This window comes from Lepidochelys kempii, chromosome 4, assembly GCF_965140265.1.
Source record: "Lepidochelys kempii isolate rLepKem1 chromosome 4, rLepKem1.hap2, whole genome shotgun sequence".
NCBI lineage: Eukaryota > Metazoa > Chordata > Testudines > Cheloniidae > Lepidochelys > Lepidochelys kempii.
Window position 1 is genome coordinate 25782493 of NC_133259.1, and position 27843 is coordinate 25810335.

Consider the following 27843-nt stretch of genomic DNA (forward strand, 5'->3'; position numbering starts at 1 on the left):
ACAGTAGTATGATTTGCATGGAAATGCTCAAGTTATCAGTATGAATTTGAGTAAGCACATCACCCATGTACAGACAAGTGTTCAAGGCCACCAAAAAGCGGGGTAGGCAAAAGCAGTAAAATGTTCTGGGTTCTAGCCTATACTGAGGGGGATGAGGAAGTAGTGACACTACCTGGTACCCTAACAGGAGATCAGACTTCTGGCCTTGGAATCTGTGATTATAAAAGCAAATGTTACACATTAAAATTTGAGGGAGGTGGCTCACAATAAGAACGTGCACTGGAGCCCATCTTTCTATTCCACTGTCACAGCTCTGACCACACCTTTTAGGTCCTAGTTTTGTCTTATCTCAGCTGTACACAATTACTACTGCTACTCTTAGGTGAATTCTGCACCACTGAGCATGCACAGAATTGATGTCCCCTGCAGATTTCTTTGCTTCCCCACAGAAAAATAACTTTCCAACAGGGAAGCAAAGGGAAGCCACATGAGCAGTCATGTGACCCTCCCCAAGCAATATGTTTCAGGTGCCCGGGGCTGCCGGCAGAGAGGTAAATCACTGTGGGTGCATGGGGCAGGACTGGGGAAGACCCGGCTGGTGGTTCCTACCCTGTACTGGGCTCAGCTGTTAGTCCTGGCTGGGCTGGAGTGGATGGAACGTCCTCTTCCGGTGCATGGCTATGTCAGACCCACCCCCAAATTTCTCCCCTGACTGTAGTACAATCTTCAAACTCACACACACATGCTTCCCGCACCCATTGCTCCTCAGTTGCAGGGGGAAGGATCCATGTAAAGGGAGCTGCTCCCTCATCTGCCCAACCCCCGTGCATCCAGACCCCCTCATAACCAGACCCTCTGGCTGAGCCTCACCCTCCTGCAATCAGAACCCTTGTGACGAGCCCCACTCCCCCTGCACCTGGACCACCCTGACAAGCCACCCTCACCCAAATCCCACCCCACTGAGCCCCACCCAGCTGCACCTGGATCCCCATCCCACTGAGCTTCCCACACCCAGATCCCCATGCAGCGCTCTATCCCACCCCCCACCCCTCTGCTGAGTCCCAAACATCTTCACCTGGAACCCACTACAGAGTCCCATTATTGTTGCACCCAGAACCCCCCAACAAGCCCCTGTGAATCCAGATCCCACCCGCACGCAGATCCCCCACTGAGCCATCCTCATCCAGATTGTCCCACACAGAAACCTCTGAACCTACACCTAGATCCCTCTACACTTGGATCCTGCCTTGCTGAGCCTGCCTGCCCACACCTGGTGCACATGGCATGGAGGAGCTGGGCCCTGGGGTGTTTCTGGGGCAGGACCGGTCCTTGCACCGTGTCAGGGTTGGGTACAGCCTCACCGCTGAGTCCATGTCCCGGGGGTGGAGCGGGAATTGTACAGTGATCTACCACCTCTGTGCAGCCAATGGCCTCCCTAATGCCATACTGCAGACTCCACATTTATTTGACAAATAAAATTTGCAGAATTTTAAAATATTGTGCACAGAATTTAAGTTTTTGGCGCAGAATGCCCTCAGGAGTACTACTGCATCTAAGGACACCAGTACCACTGCCTCCTTCAGCCTACGAGGTGGTCTGATTCTATTACTTGTCCCAGACTCTACAGATTCTGGCTGCAGCTCTGTAAATTATTTATCTGAATACAGCTGAAAAGGAGTTATGGTTAAAAGGGACTGTGACAAATAAGCTAAATACAGAAGTGGTGACTGGAAGGGTTTTCAAGGGTTATGAGAGAGACTCAGCACATCACTTTCCAGTGAGTGGGAGGGGAGGAATCCCCCTCAACATTATTTATCAATCTGGAATGAGAGAGGACCCTCTTTTCCCGCAGCATTTTCCAGTGAACAAAAAGAGTTCTCCCAGAATCCTAGATAAATTCAAAAAACAAAAATCAGGAAACCTCATCCAATTGACAGCACACTTCTTTCATCTCTGCTTTACTCCAACCTATGGAGCTGGAAGAACCTCCCATTTTTGTTCCTCTTTTTCCTGTCCCTCTTCCTGCTCCGATTCCTTAATCCTGTTAAGAAGTCACTAGAGGAAAATAAAGAACTGGATTCAAAGAGCAGAGAGCGGAATTTTATGCATCTGGGACTGCAGCCAAAGAAAAAATTAGGTGACGGGGTGAGTCTGTCTTACATTTTCTGTCTTTCATTATTCTTTGCCTCTATTTCCCTCGTAGATGGCTCTATAATGATTGTAGTCTGGAATGTTCCTCAGAGAAAAGGGGGATTAATCACACACAGTCTTACATACAATGTTTTTTATATCTATTTACAAAGACTATCAGGTTAGTAAAATGTTGCCAATCTTAATCATGTCCCTTTAAATTCAACAGAGAGTGGAAAATCACATGATATTCTTTTATTGTACCACATATTGTACTACATTAAACCTACTTTCCTCTGGTTCTCCTCATTTATATGCTTCAGGAATATGCAATTACAAATGAGAAGGAAGCCAACAAAAAGAGCACTCATTTAATGCACATTTTCACACACCTTCCCTCTAGTGATTCCAGCATTGTTCTTACCTCTTACTGCTACCACAGGCTACTTTTTGAAGTTCCATTTCTTTGTAATGTATCAATTTAATTTTTGATCAGCATGCTTTGAAAGCAAATATTACAGGCCAGGAGTAACCTTTACAGGCAGCTTCACAGACACCCTGTAACCTAAAGTTTTATATATTATGCTACACACAGAATAAAATACTAGAGCTGGTCACAGTGTACTCAATTAACTTTCACATTTTTCATCAAAAATATATTCAGTGAATATTCCATCAGTTCTACTTCTGATCAATTATTATACAAGACTACATCAAACAAAATCCCCCTAAAAACAGCAGATAAATAAAAAATGCACATTATCCCTCTCTAAATTTAGTCCAGATAGAATTACTAAAAGTTTCAGTAAACTGAAAAGGTAACAATATCCAAACAGAAAAGAACTAGTTCTCAAATCACTTAGAAACAGCACTATGTATGACAAAGATTCAAGCGGAAGTCTATAAACATGCTGTGGTTTCTCATCAACTCTCATCATTTCTGGATCCTAGTAAGTAAATCAAATCCAAGCAAGTGTTTACTTTGGAGTTGTCATGGCAATCTTTTTAGTTATCAGCTACTCTTTCTTCCTTCTCTAATTGCTGTGAGAGAGCTCTATATAACCTTTCTTTCTAGAAAGAAAATGGTGGCTTCTGAGCACGACAGGATGCTTTTTCCCCTTATTGTCAACCTGACTGAACAGCACTGTAAGCCAAAGTTCAACACACTGGCGTTTATTAATCTGCATTTACAAATGCTGTTGAACAGCCAAACTCCCTTTTTTAGAATCAGAAAGGCCAACTGATATTTGGTAGAGTGGACCAATTACAAATTGTGTCCACCTTGGTCTAATTATTCCAGTCTCCCTTGTGTGCCCTAAGTTTGCAGCCCAAGGTGTTCCTAATTTGCATTTTTCAGCTTTCACAGTCAGGTCTTCACTTATGATTCATAAAGGAAGCAATCTACATGGTTGCCCCAGTTTGGCTTTTCAAGCTCTGAGAGTTGGGCAGCCCCAGTGGTAATCTCAGGTTTGGTTTTCTCAGGTTTAACAGCAATTAAAGCCAAAGTGAATTCATTCAGTCCCTTCAGCACTTTGCTTACCGTTCCCTGGAAAGTTGTAGCCACATCGAGTGTGCAAAAGAATAGTTTAGGGATCTCAAACAACCTAGAGGGGTATTGAAGGCTGACACCATCAGTCAAAGATATTTGCTCATAACCTTTCTCTAAATCAATCATAGAAACAAAGTAGGCAAGTACTAACCTGTCCAATTAATTACCTGGTCTGGGTTCAACCTGCAGTATTATAGAAACATGTGGGACAAGTCCTTTAAGGTATAAATAATATTAGAGAAATCCAGAACTTTCTGAAAGCCTGTTTACACATATCCATTTCATGTTATCTATTTCCTTCTTAGTCACCTGATCTATTCTCTTGCCAACTCCAAAGGTCACTCTCTCTAATGGGATCTATGTCTGTTGGATTCTTGGCCAAACGTACAGGCTCTGTGTGAATCAGTGCATGTGTGCAGCTTGGGGTACTATGATACTGAGACATGCTACAGAAAGAAGTTTTTGAGATTTCTGGACTCTGAGTGACAGGTACTAGAAAGCATTTCTTAGCTAGGAGAGGAAGATAGGATGATGTGTCTGGGATCAGACGGAAGCAAATACCAGAGGTGTGTCTGGGTCTGAGAGTGGGGAAAGGTGTAAAATCATACTGGTAATGCTAAACTTCAGAGATGCAGAAGAAAGGAGAGATGCAATGCCAGCTGGTTCTCTGGGGAAGGATGGAGTAGTATCAATTTTTAATGGCATCCCTCTTTTCTTGTGTGTGAGTGGGATGATGACAGGCATCCTAGTATTTTAATTGCTTCTCTGACTGTAGCTTCACATTGATTAAAACATTTTTTCCCCGAGAACAGACATGGCCTATGGGAGGGAACAGAAAACCCAAAAGGAGTTTCAGTATATTCAGCAGTTTCATGACAGAGTACCCACAATCAGTCAAGGTCTCTCCTAGTGCAGAAATCCAGAAGCATACCATGAAACTAACATTTGGGAACGCCTAATATCTTCCAAAGTTCCTGATCAGCACAATCCCTGGATTCTAAACAACCCAACGAAATATGAAGGCTCATTTGTCAGTTGTATTAGTTAACATTTCTCCCCATTATCAATGCAGGTACAAAGACCACTGGACTTTCATATCCTCCCTAGCAATGTTGTTGCTTACAAGTATTGTAAGTAAAGTTTCATGATCAACTCAGGAAACACACAAGTTACATACATTTTCTTACAATTTTTGCATCATTAGTAATGCATTTTTGTAAAAAATCTTTCTATAGCCTTTTTATTTCCTTTATCAGCTTGAAAAAGTAGTAATTGCCTGCCTCCATGTTCGAGCATTTTTTCACCTTTTCCAGTTTCTTTACATTGTGAAAATATACTTCCTTTTTCAAGATATGACCTTCACCTTCTTTTCAATACAAAGACAAAGCAGTCATCAACCTCATTTATCACTAACTTTGTACTCATGTCACTAAAAGGCCCCAATGATACCTTGGTCAGCCCGTTTGCATCTGTTGTATGCAGAAGGTGACCTAAAAACATACCAACTAGTCAAACAAGCTTTAGAATTATGTACTGAATGCTCCAAGTAAACAATATAAGAAGGGAATGAAATACATTTGTAATTCAGAACTACTTCCCCCCTTTTGCAGGTATGCTGACATCCACATTTGTCATAGCCCCGTTGCTCCTGGTTGCCATGAGGGCCCAACATTCATTCTGCTGGTGACATCAAACCCACCTCTGACTGAATTCTCCTAGAGGCTTAAGAGTTTGCCTGTAAGCTCCTATATTTTCTCCTGTTGCTTTAACCCTCACTTCCTCATCTACTGCCTTCCCCCCACCCCCTGCCAAAAAAGGAAAAGGGGCCAGCTACTTTACATATTACCCTGATTATTGACGCATACTACATGTAATTTTAAAGCTGTTGGAACTTATTTCCACTGTGTTATAATATACATAGAAACTGCCAGTAACTGCTACGGCTGAATATCTAAAACTACACAGCAAATTATTTTTGCTAAGCCAAATGCAGCAATTACTAGCACTACCTGTTAAGGGAAAAAGCAGAACTACAAATCATTACTGTTAATCCACAAACCAAATAATGGTATTATGGGAAAAAGTACCAACTTTTTCCACTGTTTATTTTGACCCTTTCCATTAAAAAAAAGGTTAGCAGATTGAAACTTAGACTGAAAATCCTCTATATAGCCATAAAAGAAATATATCATGGACAATGTCAGTGCAAGCTCTCTCATATTGCTCCATCATAGTGCTTCAAACAGGTTCATTAATTCTCTGATCTCTCTGTTGAGACTAAGGTGCTGTTTATTGACAATTCTAGTGATAGTTTTGTGATGTGGATTCCTGCTCACTGGGAAATGCCTGGTCTCGGACAGTTAGATGATCAAGATTTTCAGTCAGATTTTCACACAGATGATCAAGCAAGCAGCAGATGAATACAACTTTCAAGTTATTACCAACTTGGGCTTGATTTGCAGAAGCAACCTTGAGGTGAAAGGTTCTATAAACTCATTATCAATCCCATTATAAACTTATGATTTAATATTGGAATTTTTATTGAGATACATTCATTTCAAAATTTGTCAGAACAACTTGAAAAAATCTGGAAAGAGGTTTCAAAATAATAGTTAATGTAGGCTGCAGAATAAAGTGGATCCTCATGTCAGCACTGTGGATAACATTCTTGGAAGACTGGGACCTGACTGAATTTCGCCTCTAAGTTTTGTGGATAGCGTGTATTTGTCTGATTTTGTTTTTTAATAAACATTTACGATAAACTGTTTCTATCCAAGGTTATTATTCTAAGATTCCAGAACAAACACAGACTTTCTGGCTGTTTACTGACAATACATTTCTAGGACACCTTTAAAGAATGTCTTACTACTTATTCTACTTTTCTTTCATTTTTTGAAATTGTATTTGCTACCTCAAACTTCCTTAAAAACACACAGACTCTTTGAATTATAGTGCCATTTTCTCACAGCTTGTGAGGGAAAGTATCACATGTCATACAGAAACCTGGGGACCAGAATACAATAGCTAGCAATAGTGTGACAATTTGCCACCCAACAACTTAATGGCTGGGAAACTTGATTGTATCTGCAAGGTGCCAGACAGCTTTAGGATAAAGGGAAAACGTACCCTACTGCCCAACCAGAGAGATGTGAGGCCATTAGCTCTTGTTCCCAAATCATTTATTTAAAGCCCAGTCCAGGGTTTCTCAGGCCTCTTGTACCGATGATGGAGACACAATTAAGAAAATATACTAGGAATACTATTTAGGAATTTAATATTAGGAATCTGTATGAATGTTCGTTTGTTGCAACTTGCAGACGGGGTTCAGTGTGGATATAAGGCCAAAAAGCCAGCAACCAGAACATAAGAGACGTGGGATTTCACTGGTAGACCCTATGTCTATGGGAAAAAGTCCTGAAGTCCTTGCAGACTGGGGTCCCTCTTTGGTACCTTCTGACCTCTTTGCAGGGGGAAGACAAGAGGATTTAGCCGAGCAAGCTGAACCCTGGGGTTAGGGCAGTGGAGAGCTACCCTGAGTTATTGGCTATATGAGAGATGCCCAGTAAAACTCACACTGAATTCACCTAAATGCCTAGTTTGGGAAGAGAGGCAGATAGTGACCCTCTCCAATTTTACATTTTAAAAAGATGCAGCCTGCTGCTTAAAATCCATCCCTGTCTGTCCTCATTAGTGTCCCCTGATCTAAGATTCATTATATAAAAGGCAGAGATGGATTTACAAGCACTTTTGAAATTATTTCCGAGACTCAAATTACAAAGAATTTTTCCCTGCAAGTTATTCACTGTAAGTTGAGAATATATTTCTATTTTTCTAATGAGCAAATGCGTAGCATGTGGACTATTAAACATTCTCATACCCAATCAGTTGTAAGAGTAAGTCAACAGTTTGACAAGCAAATCAAACCTGACCCATATGCAGTAAACAAGGTCTATACTTTTAAATGGAAACAAACATCTTTATATTAACAAAGTTCAAAGTCACCACACAGAATGAAATATAAAGTAGGCATATGTTTTGCCAACTTATCAATTTGGTTGATTTTCTTAAAAAGCAACACACTGCTTCCTTCCCCAAACCTGAAGAGCTCTGTGTAGCTCAAAAGCTTGTACCTTCCACCAACAGAAGTTTGTCCAATAAAAGATATTCCCTCACTTACCTTGTCTCTCATATCTTGGAAACATCATAGCTACAGCAACACCACAAACAATTTTGTTCTTAAAATGCAGTGATATTGGTTATTTCATGAGTTAAACAATTTCCATTTGACCAGCAAAATGAGTCACCAGATAGCCTCAGATTAATCCCCTCAGGGATGAAGTAGTATCTTAATTCACTAATGTATTTTTAACAGGTGTTGATTCTTTGCTTCCTACTTTACTTACTGGTCGCTAAATTGGAGGATTGGCATTAAGGCTCAGATTTGCATCCCATGGGACATGGGTGTCTAACTTCCCTAAGCTCTGTTGAAAATCCCAATCTAAGTTCACTTGACTCAAATGACTTAACACTAACATTTTGGAATGGTTCTCAAGAAGTAGAATAATATTTTAGCTGTTTTATTCCAGTTTTATTAAGAAAGAAAGTAATAAACTTACCTGGTACATCCTTGTCAGTATTGGGTACATTTTTTCTAGGTGTTGCACTGAGGAAAGACGTATGCTTTCTTTTAGCCAGTGTGGTTCGGGGAGGCATGTAGTGGCTTTTACTGTGTGATTTCTCAAATGATTTTTGAACCTCATAGGAGCCTGGTGGTGGAACTTCCTATAGTATTAAAGAAAATAAGAAAAAAGTGTCAACTGAAATAACCCAGAATTCAATCAGTGTGGTAAGCCATTACAACCACCTCTGTAACACAAATTGCAGGAAAGCACCACATACTTAATTTAAAAAACAAACAAACATTGTTTCTTATGTCTGCTACAGATAGATTTCAATATCAGTATAATACTAGTTTTATTGCATCACTAGACCTTTAGTTTAATAAAAGGAATAATTTATTATGGGGGAAAAGCCACAAGTGCAGAACAGGCATAAAATTGTTATAACTATTTATTAAATCCTGCCAAATGCCTGGAAGTCCGTTAAGACACTGAGGTTCCACTACAGGGTGTGCTAGGAAACTGTGCCCAAAATCCAGACTGAAAACTGAGGGGCACTTTGAGCTCAGGAAAGGAATAGCCAATGTCCTTTCTGAACTAGAGCTGGGCAAATTCCCCTCTCCTACCAAATATTAAATTGTGTATAACTAATTAAATAGTCATTGGAGCAGGAACATGGAGTTGTTTCCTATATTGTAGAGGAATACTCTAGGGTTATCAGGTGTGGGTCTCTCTCAGTCTTTCCTGTTGAAGCTGTTCCACACTAGGCGAGAGACAGCTATCGAGAATGATGCTATAACCTGGTGGTTAAGGCACTCACCTAGGTAGTGGGAGACTCAAGTTTATGTCCTTACACCATTTTTTTTTATACACAGTGGAACAGCTTCCACAAGAGAGACTGAGAGATACCTACACCAGGATATCCCATAGCCCAGTGGCTAGGATGCTCCTTTACAATGTGGGAGACCCAAATTGGAATCTCTTCTCCAGATCAGGCTTGGAGAATTGAACTTGGATCACACAAATCCCAGGTAAGTGCCCTAACCACAGGGCTACAGCTTATAAGGGAGGCAGCACCACTGCTCTTCCCTTCTACAGTGAATGGCAGGAGGGCCTCTCTCACATTATCAGTTTTGATTTATCTTAAAAAAAGATTATTAATATTAACATTTCTATGTAATACTGTGACTAGTGATAAAGTATTTCTGTATTCAACAATTTTTAATTTAAACGGTTCTTGTTCCATTCTAGATGGAGGGTTCTTAGATTTATTGGACAAGATGAATCTCCTAATTTCAGATTTAGTAATTTCCAATTAAGCTAAAATATTTACTCTTACTCATTTATAAATCTTTACTGCTATGCTCCTGTACTAACATTTTAATCAACATCAAAGCAATACAATTATTAATTACAATAATTCTAGACAAAACATCAAATGTCATATCACCAAAGTCTTAAACAGCAGATAATGCTTCCATGTGAAAGTTGAAATATTCCATTTAGAATTAATTCTGCTTGGGTTTGGAGGGGGTCTTTTCTTTGTTTGTTTTCTTCTTCTCTTGTACATATATCACAAGAAACATTTTAGGAAGATATCTTTGCTTTTAAGAAATCATCGCCTTCTAGAGCTGGGTGAATAATGGATTTTTTGGTTCACTGGCAATTCCCAAGTAAGTTTTGTTTTGGATCGAACCAAAAATGAAATACTTTGCAATTGCACTGAAATTTTCAGTGAGTCAATAAATCAAAATTTTTAATTTCAATGTTGAGGAATTTGCCAAAAGCAAAGGGAGACTTGAATCACAAAATGGTGTGGGGAAGGAGGAGGAACTCCATTATAAGATTTAACCCATGGTTAGGGAACACACCCAGGATGTGGGAGACCAAGGTTGAATTTCCCTCTCAGCCTGAGATAGAGCAGGGATGGAACTTGTATCTCCCACATCCTTGGTGAGTGCCCTAACCCGCCCCTGCAAGCTCTCACTCTCTTTCTCTTGACCCAAAGACTATTCATGATCATTACGAATTGCAACTATGAATGACAATGAGTAGTCATCAGATCAGGGGAAAATAACTCTATAGCCTAGGGAGGTTAGGACACTCTCCATAGATGTGGGAGACTCACATTCAATCCCTGCTCTATCACATAGAGGGGGAAATTTGACCGAGGTCTCACACATCCTGCGTGAGTACCCTAACCACTGGACTAAAGGTTATGAGGGAGAGCCTCCTCCTCCTTCCCCCCAATTCCAAGGGAGATATAACCTCTTTCTCCAACAGCTGCAGAATGCTACATTAGATATTCTGCAGCTGCCAGGAAATGCATCTTACACACACACACCAGTTTTATAATCATATCTGCAAATAAGTTCATGGGGATGAGTTTGACAGACTTACTGAGGATGCTAAATAATTCTAGAGACATCCTATTGTGAGAGCAGGTTGTTCTTTGAATAGTTACAATTATTCCTTGGCTGGCTGACATTCAAACGCCCCACAGCCCAAACATCACAGCATCTTCCTATCTGTCTGCTTAACATTAGAAGTCAGCCCGGGAGAATCAGTAAAGGAACAAAAACCAAAAGACCACACACATCACTGTCCCTTCCGTTCACCCTAAATATTGCAATTTATTATTTAGCATGTGCATAGTCATCTAGCCAAGCAATGGCATCTTCACTGGCATGATGCAGTTCTTCTAGGCCACCGCTGAACCTAGTCAGCAGGTGTCATAAATATAAAGGGAAGGCTAACCACCTTTAAATCCCTCCTGGCCAGAGGAAAAAACCCTTTCACCTGTAAAGGGTTAAGAAACTAAAGATAACCTTGCTGGCACCGACCAAAATGACCAATGAGGAGAGAAGATACTTTCAAAGCTGGAGTAGGGGGGTAACAAAGGGTTCTCTCTGTCTGTGTCTTTTTTCTTTGCCGGGACCAGAGCAGGAATGCAGGTCAGAACTCCTGTAAAGGGCTAATAAGCAATCTAGTTAGATATGCATTAGATTCTGTTTTGTTTAAATGGCTGATAAAATAAGTTGTACTGAATGGAATGGATATTCCTGTTTTTGTGTCTTTTTGTAACTTAAGGTTTTGCCTAGAGGGATTCTCTGTGTTTTGAATCTGATTACCCTGTAAGGTATTTACCATCCTGATTTTACAGAGGTGATTCTTTTACTTTTTCTTCTATTAAAATTCTTCTTTTAAGAACCTGATTGCTTTTTCATTGTTCTTAAGTTCCAAGGGCTTGGGTCTGTGTTCACCTATGCAAATTGGTGAGGATTTTTATCAAGCCTTCCCCAGGAAAGGGCGTGTAGGGTTTGGGAGGATTTTGGGGGGAAAGATGTTTCCAAGCGGGCTCTTTCCCTGTTATATATTTGTTAGACGCTTGGTGGTGGCAGCAATAAAGTCCAGGGGCAAAAGTTAAAATAGTTTGTACTTTGGGGAAGTTTTAACCTAAGCTGGTAAAAATAAGCTGAGGGGGTTTTTCATGCAGGTCCCCACATCTGTACCCTAGAGTTGAGAATGGGGAAGGAACCTTGACAGCAGGCATTCATCGACAATGTGTGTCATCATCTGTGTTGCATAGGAGCTGCACAAAGGGCTATCACAAAAGCTCCAGCGATAATGGTTAGCTGCACAGAGACCTTGCCTGGTCCGGAACCTGTTCAACAGGGACCACTGATGATGGGGCAGGTCAAAACCAGGAGGGCAAATTGTGTGGTCAGTGACAATAGACTGGTTGGGGATCATAACAGAGATCCATTCCTCTCGCCAGACTGTTTCTGCCCAAACACCCTGGCGTGGCGGATGAGACCATAATGACATAGTGACAGCAAGACTGCAGCTGGTGGTTTGAAAAGGTTACTGTAGATTGCAATGAGGAAGGATAAGACCCATCAGGACACTCCAGTGATGTAGAGAGATCCCAGAGTTCTTTGTGAGTGCTCCACTACACCTAGGAGGGCATACTCTCTTTTTTAGCATGGAGCTGTACAGGTCCTCACTTGAAACCACAACAGGGGGTGGTTCCAGATTTATAACTCTATTAGTCATTCCAGCAGGTTGTATGGTCCCAACTAGAGAAAAAAGACAGACCAAACACAAAGATTCAATATGGAAATCCTGTAGTATGGGAAACAGAGTGCTCATTCATATGACCGCACCTCCTCCTGAATAGGAGAGACTGGTAATCAAAGTTCAATGGAACCTGCATCTACAGGCTTCTGGGGTGAAATCCTGGCCACATTGAAAGCAGTGGGAGTTTTGCCACTGACTCTGATGGAGTTAGGACTTCACCTCTGAAGTTTATATGGCTGGGAAGCTATAGGCACAAGCTCCTGCATTCGGTTAAAAATCCCCATTTCCCACTAAGAACCTTTTTAATAGGCCTCAGATGAAAGTGAAACAGAAAAAATATATCATTCTGATGCAAAATTTCCTGTAAGTAGATAAACAACATTTTTCTAAGATTTCTGATGTATCAGCAACTCTTTAGGAATTCCAAAAAACCACAAAATTTGTATCTTTGATGTTTTAATGTTTCTTTTTTAAAACATATGCATGAATGTGAAGTACCTTAAAGCAAAACGTATTATAAAACAAGAATTGCTATATTTAAGCATGAGAATTCTTCCATTATTTCAACTGAAATTGTGATTTTGCAAGATATATAATTTATTTTGGTGTTTCCATTTGCATCTCTCAAAACACTCTAGGCTCAGTACTGAAGTTAAAAACCACAAGCATTAGTCAATCATACGTCAAAAGGCATAGAAAGGCAACTAGCAAATTAGATATATTGTATATATTGTAAAATTAAGTTTGTTTTTCATCTACTGGGTAATTTTCAACATCTTACAAATCAAGCACGGTTACTGACAGCACATCTTTTGCATGGAAGTAATCAACTATGCAAATGGCAGTTTTAAGAATTTAATCTTTTTTGCCTCTGGTAATTTCTTTGCTTTATGTGAATGTTCTCAAATATCACCTTCCATCTATTACATCTAACACAATGTGGCAGGCCAAACAAAACAATGGATCATACCCGTGGTGGTGGAGTGGGGGGGTTGTAACAGGACTAATTTCCCATGCCACTGGTTTTCTTTCCCAGTCATTTTCTTAAATTGGCTTGGCCCCTCTTCAGACTTACAAAGTCTTTCTTAAATTACACACAGTTACATATAACAGAAAAAGCAAACAAACAAGTGGGTTAGTTGCCCATTCTTCTATGAGAGACCACTGACCCTTTCAGCTTTCTCCAGTTCTTTCCCCATTCTGTGGGAGAGGAGTTTTTTTTATATACCCAGCCCCTTTTCCCAGCAGATTTTGCTGGAGCCATAGACTACACTCCTGTTTGCCATAGGAACTATAGCTCCCACTCTGCCATGCTCTCTTGGTCTAGTGAGAGAGAGGCTGGCTGGAAACACATAGGACCAGCTTAATTCCGTACCACTATGAGGTGAGGAAAGATCAAATTCACCCTGCTCATAGGCCCTAAACCATTAGAAGAGTGGGTTTCTCCATAAGACCATTGCTTCTGCCCCACAAACTACATCACCAGTCCCACGAGTAAGTTTTAGGAAAACTTTAACAGGACAATACTGGTCCATCTAAAACTGTAAAGGGCAGGTACACCCTGTCACCCACACTTTCTGAGCACACATTTTAACATTTAGCTTAATTCAGACATACAACAACTAAAGCCCTCAATTTAAGATATATCTTTAAAATATTAATTATGCAACATCAACCGAGACAGAAAGGCAGTATACACCCATGTTACTTGCATGCTGGAGGTTATAATCATACTCCTTTGAGAGTACTCACCACGTGCTAAAATCCTGGAATGGGGAAAAGGTGGAAATAACTGGGATGTCCCAAGCCACCCAGCTGCACCAGAGAACTCCAACTAAAACAAACCAATTTCTTGTCCAACCTATCACTGCAGTCACCCAGGATTATTGTTCTAAGTGACTTCAATGTCTATGCAGGCAAAGGCTCTTTTAGGTTGCCTTCGGATCTCATGGCCACATCCCTAGTTCTCATGTATACCTGGACACACATCTGATTTTCATTTACAAGTGGAATTGGGTATTAAGAGTGTAATTTTTAAATACTCAGTAGGATCAGATCATAGGTAAATTGAGTATGAGGTGTAGTTTCATCTTTGTTTCCATCAGGATAGAGAACTTATTTCAGTAGTCTAATCATGAAGATCGCAGGATCCAACTGATTTCAGATTTCTCCAGGGGAGAAGACCCTGAAGACAGCAACCCAGTCTATTGCTAGTGTGATTGTTAATCATTAATACAATTCCTTCTAAGTATCCTATTAATTGTCATCACCTGTCACCATTCACGCATACAAAATAATCTGCAACCAACCAAACATATGCAGCCAAGTCAAATTGATATTTTTTTAAAGGAAGTTCTCTGATGGTGGCAGTGTGGGGGTGAAGAAAGTTCTTTTCACCACAGCATTTGCAAAATCACATCCAGCAAAAAACTGTCTCAAGTGATTGAATACCCACGTAAATCCTGATGGTCTCTTTTCAGGGAGTCAAAATTTCTCTTCCACAAGGAATTTTCCACTTACTTCTTCTGAATCAGGCGCAGAAAAGATTTGAATCCACATCTCCTGAGTGCCTTAATCACCAAGCAAAACAGCCATTCTTGTTCTTAGGGCTTGTCTACACTGGCCAGTTTAGTCACCAAAAACTGCCTTTTGGCGACAAAAGAGCAAAAGCGTACACACTACAAAGGGACTTTTGTTACGAAAAACGCCTGGTTTTGGTGACAAAAATCTTACACCCCTACGAGAGACTTTTGTCTTTTCTCCTTCCTTTATTGTCGACAAAGAGCCAGCGTAGACACTGCTGATTGTTTTGTCGACAGAACTGGCTTCTGCCAGTATCCCACAATGCCTGCCCTGATTGCTCTGCACAGTGTTTTGATCTATGCTGCCCTGCAGGCATGCGCCCCTCCCCTTTCAGTGCTATGGGAAGTGTCTGTGGGCTGCTCCGTTTGGGGAACAAACAAAAAGCAAATCACTGGAATGCTCCTGTTCTGCCCTGCGCTAGGAACACAGCAGCAGGCAGACTGTTGCTGCAGGGGCGGTGGACAGACTGCTATGCTGCTTTGCCATTCCTCAGCACGGAGAGCTCACAGAGCTACTCATGATGCTGCTCTCGACAGCTGAGGGGGCTGTGGGAGAACTCGGAGAGAATCCCAAGATACATACCCACAGTGCATTGCTCACCCTGTCGATGATGGTGGCCCCAATGTGGACATGATCTGTTGACAGAGGGAGCAAGTGTGAACACCCTTTGGCGCTTTTTTTTTTGGTGACTTTTGGCTGTCGACATAAGTTTTGTCAGCAAAACTTGGTAGTGTAGACAAGCCCCTACTCTCTGTGGCCCAAGGAATACAAAGCGGAACTGTTTCAACCAAAGAGCTTAAGAGGAGAATAGTCAATAGCTTGGTGGACAGAGCACCCACCTGATAGGGGAGAGAGCGGAGTTCAAGACTCTGCTCGAATGAGTAATTACATATTTATGCAAAATGGAAAGCTTCAACAGGAGAGCTTGAGAGCAATGCATCTGAGAATAGCCTACAGTCTGATGCTTAGGATGATCACCTGGGGAGTGGAGAGATCTGAGTTCAAATCCCTGCTTCAGAGTGGGGATTCAAATCTGGGTGTCATCCAGCCAAGTGCTCTAACCATTGGGCTAAATGTTACTGTGGGTGGGGGACACACATGCAAAGTTTTTTGAGCTGGCCCTGAAAAATCTTTTCCCAGCTCAAATTAATCAGTCAATTCACAGTTTCAGATCAACTGAGACTGAATTTTTTGGCAAATAAACTATAAGGTCATTAGATCCTTATTCAAGAAGCCATCACTGCACACCAGAAATTTTATCATCATCTCACTCTTTTTAATGTTCCCATTTGGGGGAAAATTAAGAATGCAGTGGCAAAACAATTGTTAGTGGAACTGACAAACCTGCCACATATAGTCAAAGCTTCACACTATCTGCTGCCATTGAGGGTGTGAGGACAGAATTAAGCGTGTTGAATTAGTGCACACCCAAGGGACTAAGCTTCTGAGCATGACAGCGAGTGAGACTGAGGCTAATTATAGAAGTGCAGAAGCTGGGAGGGTGCAGAAGTCAAATTTGGCACTGGCGATCATGTGATCATGGTAGTAGACAGAAAGCAGAAAGAAAAGGAGTTTAAAAGCAGGAAAAACCAATGGAAAAATGACAGTATTATGGGTGGGAGAAAGCTTGTAAATTAAGTCACATTTCTGGTAACTCACATGCCTAGTATCCAGGCGCAGGGAGGATGGGGAAGAAAAGAGACAGACAGCCTCTCAAGTGAACCTTAGGTGCTTTGCAGATTTCACCTTTCAGTGAGGCCAGATTCTGCCACCTTTATATGCTGAGTGGCATCTTTGTGAGTAACTCCACTGATTTCAATGAAGCTACCTCTGAAGTAAGCTGCTGCTCAAGCGGAGAAAGGATATCAGAATATGACACAGTGTGTGCAGTGAATGAAGCAAGGGTCTTGCTACCTCCTGCCTCATTCAAGTAGGATGGAGGGAAATGTACCTGCCCTGTAGTCGGCTAAAATGCACGTGAGCAAAGATAGCCTGGATTACCCTTCTATTCCAGCAAATGCAGCTGCCATGGATGGAAGCAAAGAATTCCTTCTGAAAAAAGATCTTTGAGGAGATCACAACTGTGACTTACATACCAAGATATCCCCTCTAGCAGCTCCACACAACCTAAAACAGTTTTGAAGAGAAAATTCTTTTCAATGACTATCACCCCCCCACCCCAAAAAAAGGCTAAAGAACCTTCAGAAGGAGATATCGATAAAAACAATATAAAAGTAACAGAGACCAAAACTGGAACTAGTTCATCCCTGGTCTCAGTGATAATTACATAAGGATTTAATTTGGCACTCTTTCTAGAGATCTGTCTAATAAGAGTACATTTAATTTAGCTGTGCATTCAGGCACTGGTATGGAAAACTGGCTTTCTAGCAGTAATACTAATAAAGATTCTTATTTTTCCAGTACAATACATGTTCTTGGCAGTTTGCAGATCAAAGATGATAGTTCTGAATCTTTTGCATCAGTTTAAATCAGGAATAATTTCAAGCAAATCAGTAGATCTATGCCACTGCAAAACCAGTATCACTGAGATCAGATTCACACTTATTGTCTCTGCCCCCAAGAGTTTACAACCAAAGTTAAAATATAACATGAAGGATGAGAAAAACAATGAGGATAGAAGGAAGTGGACCAAGACACCCAATATTCCCCATGTCAAATCTTCAATGTTACTGGGTTTGCTTAAGTTATTAACAAACCTTAAAATAGATTAAAACGATTAAAAACCAAACCTTTCTGCCACACTGAGGACCTTTAACTAAATAACAAATTCAGAGATTAAGATTTACTAATGGCAAGAAATTCATTTTCACCTTCCCGATATTGCTTTCACAGAGCGCCACTGTAAGACACTCCGTAAGTTAGCTGTGACCTCTTTGAGAAGGTGAGCTGAACAGCTCTGAGGCATTACTTTCCCAAAACCAGCATCAGGTCCTGATGCCACGTGGAGAGAACATGATTTGTGAAGGTACATAACAAACTCCACATCGCATCTCTGCATATTTTAGATATGGGCACGCTGCAGATGGCTGCCATTAAAGTTGACAGAGGACGCCAAGCCAGTCCTGCTGTGCAAGCACATGAACATTAGCCAGTTCATAAAAAGACTGGTTCATAATATTATACACGTAAGATAGCCCTTGAGACTAGATGGTTTGATCACAGAATATTCTCCAATGTCATATATTCTGTTCAACTTTCTGAATTTCTTATTTCAGTTTAAGTTCTAGCTAATTTCTTTTTGACATCCAGTGTGCAAACTCACTTCCCCAGAAGTACTGTGCAAATTCTACATTAAATTTAACAATTTTTTTATTTAGAAACTGTTTGTCCCCTTTGATTGTAAGTTCCCTGGAGCAGAACAGTCCTTAAGTGTGTGGAAATAGCACAGTAGATAATGGACAGCAACCCAAATAAACATTAATACTAATATTAATAATACATTAAGGCCAGACTTTCAAGACATTGCCTGTTCCTCACATGTTTAAAATCCAACAATAAGACACAGAATGTGAAATTCTGGCCTTCCTGAAGTCAACAGGTGTTCTGCCATTGGATTTCACCCATATAAAGTCTATTTTCCAGCACCTACAAAAGGAAGCCCCAAACAGGATGCAAATCTGCTATTAATGTATCAGATGGCAACATCCAAACCTTGCAAAAAGTGGGAAAGAGTTGGCAGAACAATAATTCTAGTCACACAACTTAATTCCAACCTGGATGACAAGTGCCAAAATTAGTAATTTAAGTCTTTTAATATCCCTAGATAAAAGGTATTATACAAGTGAAAAGTTTATTATTTGGTTCCAGCACCAGAACTGAGCTGACTAATACTTTGTGACACTTCTCTTGGTGTAACAAATACAGCTGACCAAACAAAATTCAGCATGACTAGATGAAACATCCCTAATCCCTATTGCCCTAACTATATGCATGCTGCTTCTGAACCATCTGCAAACACTACATGACACAGGGTTAAGAAAAAATCCATCAAAGAACCTAACAGTTAAAAAGACATTTTTCTCTTCACTGTTGATCTCATGTCCATATACTTCTGTGCTTTATTATCATTTATGCTAAACATGTAGCGCTGCTTATAGCTGATAAGTCCAATTGCAGGCCATGATTTTTTTATATATATAATTTCTTTGTGTACCAAGCACCTTACATTTAATTATTTTATATATCTGGCAAAGTGAGTATCTGATCATGTCTCAGCTATTTTGATGGTAGTTAAGTGACTTGCGTATTTCAATCCAACCTCTTATTTCTAGATAAACAACCTCTCTCATGATATGCAATTTCTATTAAAGGAAAAAGATTCTTCAGGGCAAGAATCTTTAAAAATCTAATCATGGTCCTTGTAGTTTTCAAAGTCAGTTTCAAATATCCAAATGAATAGGGACTGACATGTAATTGTAACTCAATTTTATTCAGCATATAATGTAATTTTACTAATATCTATATTAGACATAAAAAGATGAGGTGTCTTATAAAAGACTCTATCATTCATTAATATTATTGAGGAACTGTCATGCTAAAAGTTATTTCTAACTTTCTTCATGTATTTTATAGGATTAAACTAAATTGTATTTTGCATTATTTATTGCCTAATTTTTAAATGTCTCTATCATAGCCATTGGGAATCTACAGCTTAATATATCAGAGGAAAATATAAAATTTCTAGATATTCTGGCCTAGCAAGAACAAAGAGAGAATACTGTCAGTGCTATCAAATCTTCAGATTCCATCCAACTATGGCTACTTAGTATAGCAATGATATTTTAAAATATTTTGAAAACCAAATACCTTCGTATCCTGCAAGAAAATATCATACCTTAAAGACAGAGGACCCAATTCTACACTCAGTCGCAGAAGCTTCACTACCATTGAATTAATTTGTGAACACCACGTAAGGGAATGCAGAATTTAGCTCAATGTGCTTTCTAATTACAAATGGAAACAATCAATATTTTACTTTTTGTAGCAATATAATATATTTTGATGAACTTGATATATAATCCTGACATTGATAAGAATATGTGAATGTCTACAGTATCAATATATGAACCGATAGGAAAGTGAGATCAAATCATGCCCTAATCTAATTTACACCTGTGTAAATGCAGAGCCAACTCTAATTACTCTATATTACAGTGGCATAAGTAAGAAAAAATCCTACCCTATTCTATTTCGGTATTTCTAAAGTATTCATAGATTCATAGCGTATAATGCCAGAAGAAACCATTAGATCATCTAGTCTGAACTCCTGTATATATCACAGGCCCTTAAATTTCACACAGTTACCCTTGCATTGAGCACAATAATTTGTGTTTGACTAAAGGATAACTTGTGATTGCCTAAAGCATATCTTCCAGAAAGGCATCCAGCTTTGATTTAAAGATCTCAAGACATGGAGAATCTACCACTTCCCTTGGTAGTTTGTTCCAAAGGTTAATTACCCTCATTGATAAAAATTTGTGATTTATTTCCAATTTGAATTTATTCGGTTTCCGCTTCCAAGTAATGGTTCTGTAGAGGGGTATTTTAACAAACAACCAGGTACCTAAGCCACTGCCAACTATTGGGATGGTCTCTCAATTATTTTGCTTATTGCTAGGAATAGTTATTTAGTGGATCTTTGCAGTAACTTAGCTTAGTTAAGGGGAAGGCAGAAGTGAGGGGTGAACCTGACGCTCTGCGCCCTTTTCTTGGAGTGCAGGGGTGAAAGTCTGTGAAAAACAGGCAGCCTAGAAATATATACACCTGCCAGACTAATTGACCCAAAAACCACAACACCACATCCTGTTTTTGGCAAACCTTGCAACCTTTGCTTTTGCTCCATTTGATCAGCTATGCAATACTTTAGATTGACATGTTTTTTCTAATTTGAGAGGTATAAAAGGGAACTGGGAGTCTGGGTCAAACGGATCGCTTTGTAGACACATCAAGATCTCCAGCCACAGATGGACAGCTGGCCAGTGGAACGCTACAGCTGAAATCACCCAAAAACCACTCCAAACTCCTGAGGGGTAATCCTAAGGGATATTTTGCAGTTTGGGGTGCTCTATAACTTACTGTATTTGTGCATGCTTGAGACTAGATAAAGCAGTGACTAAGGAGATGCATTCTGTTGGAGGTGCAGGGAATTAAAAAGTACTGGCTTTAAGTGAAAGCATGTGGTTTTGATTTGTTTGTGTCAGCCACATAGCAGACAGAAGTGCTGTGTCTCCCTTGGTTTGTCCTGATACCGACTCGCAAAAAGTAAAGTAACAAGAGCTTCAGGTTCACTGTAACACAGGTACAGACAGCTTCGGGTTTACTGGAACCCCAGGTAACAGTTCTTGTTATACCTTTCTCCACTAGATTAAAGAGTCCTTTATTATCTGGTATTTTTTTTCCCCAGTGAAAGTACTCACACCCTGTAATCAAGTTGCCTCTAAATCTTCTTGTTGATAAGCTAAACAGACTGACCTTTTTAAGTCTTTCATTGCAAAGAATTTTCTCCAACTCTTGGATTACTTTTCTGGCTCTTTACTGCACCCTCTCCAGTTTCTCAATTATTTTTTGAAAATATAGACACCAAAACTGTACACACTATTCTGGTATCAGTCTCACCAACACCATATACAGTGGTAAATTCACCTCCCTACTCATATTCACCACTTCCCTGTTCATACAGTTAAGGATTGCATTAGCCCTTTTTGCCACAGCACCACACTAAGAACTCATGGTCAGCTGCTTATTCACTATGACCCCTCGAACTTTTTCAGAATCACTATTTTCCAGGATATAGACCCCCCATTCTCTAGGTATGGCCTGCATTCCTTCTCCCTAGATGTATAACTGTGCATTTGACTATATTAAAATATGTTTTCCTTGAATGAGCTCAGATTACCATGCAATCTAGATCACTCTGTTTGGCTGCCTTGTCCTCATCATTATTTACATTTTACCCATCTTTGAGATATTGCACTGTTTCCAGTCCCAGGGAATTTCTTTATTTCCATGTTAATGTTTCAAATCAATTATGCACTTTATGGCAAAGGCCAGGAAACTTAGGGTGGCTTTAGACTTCGCAAAAGAAGAACAGGAAGAACTGTAAGATGCCAATATGACTTCATCAAGAGCTCTAAAATTACCTGAAAAATCAAAAAGGACTATTACAAAAAGTGGAAACATGGAAGAATCGCTAAGGAGGAATATAAAAGAATAGCAAGAGCATGTAGGGACAAGATCAGAAAAGCTAAGACACAAAATGAGTTACACATAGCAAGGGACATAAAAGGCAGTAAGAAGAGGTTCTTTACCAACATTAGGAGCAAGAGAAAGATGATTGAAAACATAGGTCTTCTAGTTAGCAGGGAAATAGAGCCAATAACAGATGATATCAAGAAGGATGAGTTGTTTAATGCCTATTTTGCTTCACTCTTCACTAAAAAGGTTAATGATACTCAACACAATTAATATTAACAACACGTGGAAGGAACACAAGCCAAAATAGGGAAAGAACAGTTTAAAAAATATTTCGATAAGGTAGATGTATTCAAGTCAGCAGGGCCTGATGAAATTCACCTAGGGTATTTAAGGAACTAGCTGACGCAATCTCCAAACTGTTAGAAAATATCTTCAAGACGACAGGCAAGGTCCCAGAAGACTGAAGGGCAAAAACAGTACTTATCTTTAAAAAAGGAAACAATGAGAATGGAAACCTGTCTTTCTAAAAAAAAAAAAAAAAAAACAAAAACCCCTTTTTCTCTTATATCAGCTTTTCTAAACCTTTTATCATTTTTGTTGCTTTCCTTTGGCCTCTCTCCAATTCGTCCACATCTTTCCTAAAGCATGGCACCCAAAATTGGACACAGTACTCCAGCGCCAAGTAAAACAGGACAATTACCTCCCACGTTTTATGCAGGACACTCCCGTTAATACACACCATAATGTTAGCATTTTTCCACAATTGTATCACATTGTTGGCTGATAATTAAGTTGTGATCCACTATAACCCATTGATCCTTTTCAACAATAATACTACCTAGCTAGTTATTCCCCATTTTGTAGTTGTGCATTTGATTTTTCCTTCCTAAGTGAAGTACTTTACACTTGTCTTTATTTAATTTCATCTTATTGATTTAAGACCAGTTCTGCAATTTGTCCAGGTTGTTTTGAATTCTAATCCTGTCCTCCAAAATGCTTGCAACCCCTTTCAGCTTGGTGTCACCTGCAAATTTTTAAGCATACTGTCCTCTCCATTATCCAAGTCTTTAATGAAATATTGAATAGTAGTGGACCCAGGACTAACCCACGTGGAACCCCACGAGATACACCCTCTCAGTTTGACAGTGAACCATTGACAACTACTCTTTGAGTACAGTCTTTCAACCAGTTCTGTTCCCACCATATAATAATTTAATATAGACCACATTTCCCTCCTTTGCTTATGAGAATGTCTTGTGGGACTGTGTCACAAACGTTACTAAAGTTAAAATATATCACATTTATTGCTTCCCCCATCCACTAGGCCAGTAACCATGTCAGAGAATGAAATTAAGTTGGCATATGTTCTTGATGAATCCATGATGGCTGTTCCTTAAAACAATATTATCCTCATGGTGCTTACAAACTGATTGTTTAATAGTTTGCTCCGGTATCTTTTCAGGGGAAATCTGATAGTCTTTATATTTGTTAAAGGCAGTTATAAAGAGGACTGTGATCCGTTGTTCTCCATATCCACTGAAGATAGGACAAGAAGTTATCGGCTTTATCTGGAACAAGGGACATTCAGCTTAGATATTAGGAAAAACTAACTATCAGTGTAGTTAAGCGCAGGAATAGGCTTCCAAGGGAGGTTGTAGAATCCCATCAGAGGTTTTTAAGTACAAGTTGGACAAACACCTATCACAGATTATCTAAGTTTACTTGGTCCTACCTCAGCACTGGGGGCTGAACTTGATGACTCCTGAAGGTCTCTTCCAGCCCTACATATCTATGATTTCACTGTCAATCAGATCTTTAGCTTCAAACAAATGGCTGAATTTAATAAGTACATGCAGCAATCTTTTACAGACTTCCATGAGGCCTTTGATTCAGTGCACTGACCAAGTTTCTGGGATCTGATGAGGCAACTCCAGGTCCCTGAGATTATAATGTCATTGATAGAAGATCTCTGCAGTAGAATGGAAAGGTGTGTTTAACTCGATGGCAGATACATAGCATAATAAATTCTCCAGGAATTTGGCTAGGCTGTGTTTTGTTCAATATCAGCACTGATTGGTTAGTTGGTGTCAAGGTTCCTCCCCCACTCTGAACTCTAGGGTACAGATGTGGGGACCTGCATGAAAAACCTCCTAAGCTTATCTTTACCAGCTTAGGTCAAAACTTCCCCAAGGTACAAAATATTCCACCCGTCGTCCTTGGATTGGCCGCTACCACCACCAAACTAATACTGGTTACTGGGGAAGAGCTGTTTGGACGCGTCTTTCCCCCCAAAATACTTCCCAAAACCTTGTACCCCACTTCCTGGACAAGGTTTGGTAAAAAGCCCCACCAATTTGCCTAGGTGACTACAGACCCAGACCCTTGGATCTTAAGAACAATGAACAATCCTCCCAACACTTGCACCCCCCCTTTCCTGGGAAATGTTGGATAAAAAGCCTCACCAATTTGCATAGGTGACCACAGACCCAAATCCTTGGATCTGAGAACAATGAAAAAACATTCCGTTTTCTTACAAGAAGACTTTTAATAAAAATAGAAGTAAATAAAAATAAAGAAATTCCCCCTGTAAAATCAGGATGGTAGATACCTTACAGGGTAATTAGATTCAAAACATAGAGAACCCCTCTAGGCAAAACCTTAAGTTACAAAAAAGATACACAGACAGAAATAGTTATTCTATTCAGCACAGTTCTTTTCTCAGCCATTTAAAGAAATCATAATCTAACACGTACCTAGCTAGATTACTTACTAAAAGTTCTAAGACTCCATTCCTGGTCTATCCCCGGCAAAGACAGAATATAGATAGACCCACAGACCCTTTGTTTCTCTCCCTCCTCCCAGCTTTTGAAAGTATCTTGTCTCCTCATTGGTCATTTTGGTCAGGTGCCAGCGAGGTTACCTTTAGCTTCTTAACCCTTTACAGGTGAGAGGAGCTTTCCCCTGGCCAGGAGGGATTTCAAAGGGTTTTACCCTTCCCTTTATATTTATGACAGTTGGTAAGCCTAAGGAAACACCTATTGGTGGTGCTGAGCTGAATACCATTTTGCTTTTGGATCTTGAATATTCTGAGGACATTATCTGGCTGGCTCTGTTTGGTGAACTGCTGCAGCTGATGGCTGATCCAGTCAGGAGTAGATTCATACATTTCAAGACCAGAATGGACCATTATGATAATCTAATCTGAGCTATTCTCTATTAACAACTGCTTTTTGAGATAAGTCAGTTAGCCACTTCTTAATTCATTTAATGTGTGACAGGGTGATATCCTGTGCAGGGCAAGAAAGTGTTAAAGACCATACTTGGACTCATGTACCATACTCACTGCACCTATCCTGGGTTTGGTCCTAAAAGTAGGGGAAGTCTGGCAGTTAGCCTGGAGGCTGGCTGGGCTGGCAAGAGATGGAAGATTTTCTGACTCCAAATGAAGCCACTCTGGAAACTGAAGAAATATCTATTAGAGATAAAGAATGGACACAAAGTAGAAAATAAAAAAAGAGAAAAGTAAAAGCAGAAACAGATGATGGATGATAATCTCATTAAAATAACAGTGCTGAGGAAGGAAACAAACCAAAATGTCAAAATTGTAAGATCCCTAGACAAAGAAATAAGACGTTAACGCTGTGAAAGTAGCTGATTGGGTTAAAAAGAAGCATAGAGAATATAGTAAGAGCGAGGAGGCTGTGAGGATGGGGATATTTAGTAGAATGTAAAAACGATGAGCAAGTTGATACACTGCTAAAAATTAAAATGCTGTGGAAAGTTAAAATAAGTTGCCAGCTACCAAAGTATTTGACTGAAACAAAAAAGGGGTAATACATGGAGTGCCATTATAACTGACCAATGATGAGCTAACTAAAATCACATTTCCTCCCCAACTCTCACAATTTGAATATACAAAACAGACTGTGGGGGAGGGGAATTGTGTGTCTTTAAGTGATGGATTTCCAGCTGTGCATTTTGGGAACTAGTGCATAGCTGTGACATCATCAAAAAGGCCCAAACAATCAAAGTCCCCAGACATTGTCCAATAAAGATTTTGTAGCTGCCCTGGGGCTGGACAGGATCACTCTTGAGGTCCCTTCAAACCATACAATAATATGATTCTATAAGAAGAAGGAGTACCTTTTATGTCTAAACCACATAGATGTGCAAAGAGAGAGAGAGAGAGAGAGAGTTTTGTTGTTGCTCTAACTGTTTGATATCAATCCTAGCTCAAAGCGATACCAAAAATCTGGAAAATGTGCATCCTGAAAATCTGATATTTCACAATAAACATCAATTTTTGATAATCTCTTAAAATTTGCTATTCTGACCTTTGTATATATTGCAATTTGTCTGAGACAACATTAAGTTTGGGTTGGGGAACACTGAGAACTGAACAGACTCTTACCTGCTCATGTCCAGACTTTCTAAGGTTTGGGGGTTTTAAAAGGTGTGCAATTTTTGTAAATCAAATATAATATTGTTTTCTGGGTATTAGCTGAATTCCATTGAATCACCTTAACGCTTTTTTAAGAAATTCTATTCTTGACTCTAAGATTTCATTATACTGACTATATATCTATTGTGTGCTGAATTGTACTGTCATCCTTTTAAAAAAAAAAACCAAGAGGGAGCCTTTTCTTAAGATCACTAAAAATATAATTTTCTTCTTTTTCATTATCCTAGACATGAGAGAGAGACATAGATTCTACTCTTATATCTGGCCTCTTCTGCTGTCTTGAGAAATCAGACACGAGAAATCCCTAACATACAGAGAAAAATACACTAAAATCACCACTGAGCACTCCTTATGAAATGGTACAAAGGAAGACAAACATTGTTTTTATTTTTACAAAATGATTACTGCTCCTGGTTTTAAAAAAAACCGAGGAAGTGGATGTGAATATTTTTATCTCAACTGGAACACATTTAAGAGTATTTTCTTCCAGTCATGACTGATGAAGTGGAGACATGAAAGCAAAAACTAAACACACTAAAGGCCACAGTCTTTTTTCACAAGTAAATAATGAGCAGTTTCCTTTACTATTTGCTGTTTTATGGTCCCACAGTAGCAGCTTTATGCCATAGTGTCAGCTGTATAAGCATTTTCATTCGATGCTGATATATTCAGGTGCTTATAACTTCCTTGAAAAATTACACCTTGGGATTCAAACTTATAAAGACTATGCCCAACCAAAAGGTGATTTTTAAAAAAATGTTGAGTTATCCAAATATGAAAAAATGGTTTACTTCATGTTACACAATAGTTTGTTTTTTGTTCATAGAAGGGATAGACACTGTTTCTCTTAAGTGGTCCAATTTCTCTCTAAAGTGAACCAAAGGGTAGAATCGGGCAATTGCTGATCTACTTAGAGGGTTTTCTCATGTTGCAGTATATCACAGGGTTATATTCCTTCTTTCCTGTTCAAAATTTATATGTTTCAGAGTAGCAGCCGTGTTAGTCTGTATTCGCAAAAAGAAAAGGAGTACTTGTGGCACCTTAGAGACTAACCAATTTATTTGAGCATAAGCTTTCGTGAGCTACAGCTCACTTCATCGGATGTGAAGTGAGCTGTAGCTCACAAAAGCTTATGCTCAAATAAATTGGTTAGTCTCTAAGGTGCCACAAGTACTCCTTTTCTTTTTGCCAACATTTATATGAGG

At 39.7% G+C, this 27843-nt stretch overlaps 1 protein-coding gene across 10 annotated transcripts in view; it reads right to left on the minus strand.

The window, feature by feature from the left end:
* Positions 1–27843, minus strand: part of STPG2 (sperm tail PG-rich repeat containing 2) — a 407796-nt gene that overhangs the window by 223332 nt on the left and 156621 nt on the right. For 6 of the 10 annotated variants that reach the window (XM_073340745.1, XM_073340744.1, XM_073340740.1 and 3 more), the window contains 2 exons: positions 25511–25648; positions 8296–8461 (listed from right to left, as the gene is read on the minus strand). The exons of 1 other annotated variant lie outside the window; for it this stretch is intronic. In XM_073340745.1, coding sequence (XP_073196846.1) covers positions 8296–8461; positions 25511–25648 — 304 coding nt within the window. The remainder of the gene's footprint in view (positions 1–8295; positions 8462–25510; positions 25649–27843) is intronic. 3 more of the 10 variants (XM_073340746.1, XM_073340743.1, XM_073340739.1) reach the window with 2 other exon arrangements.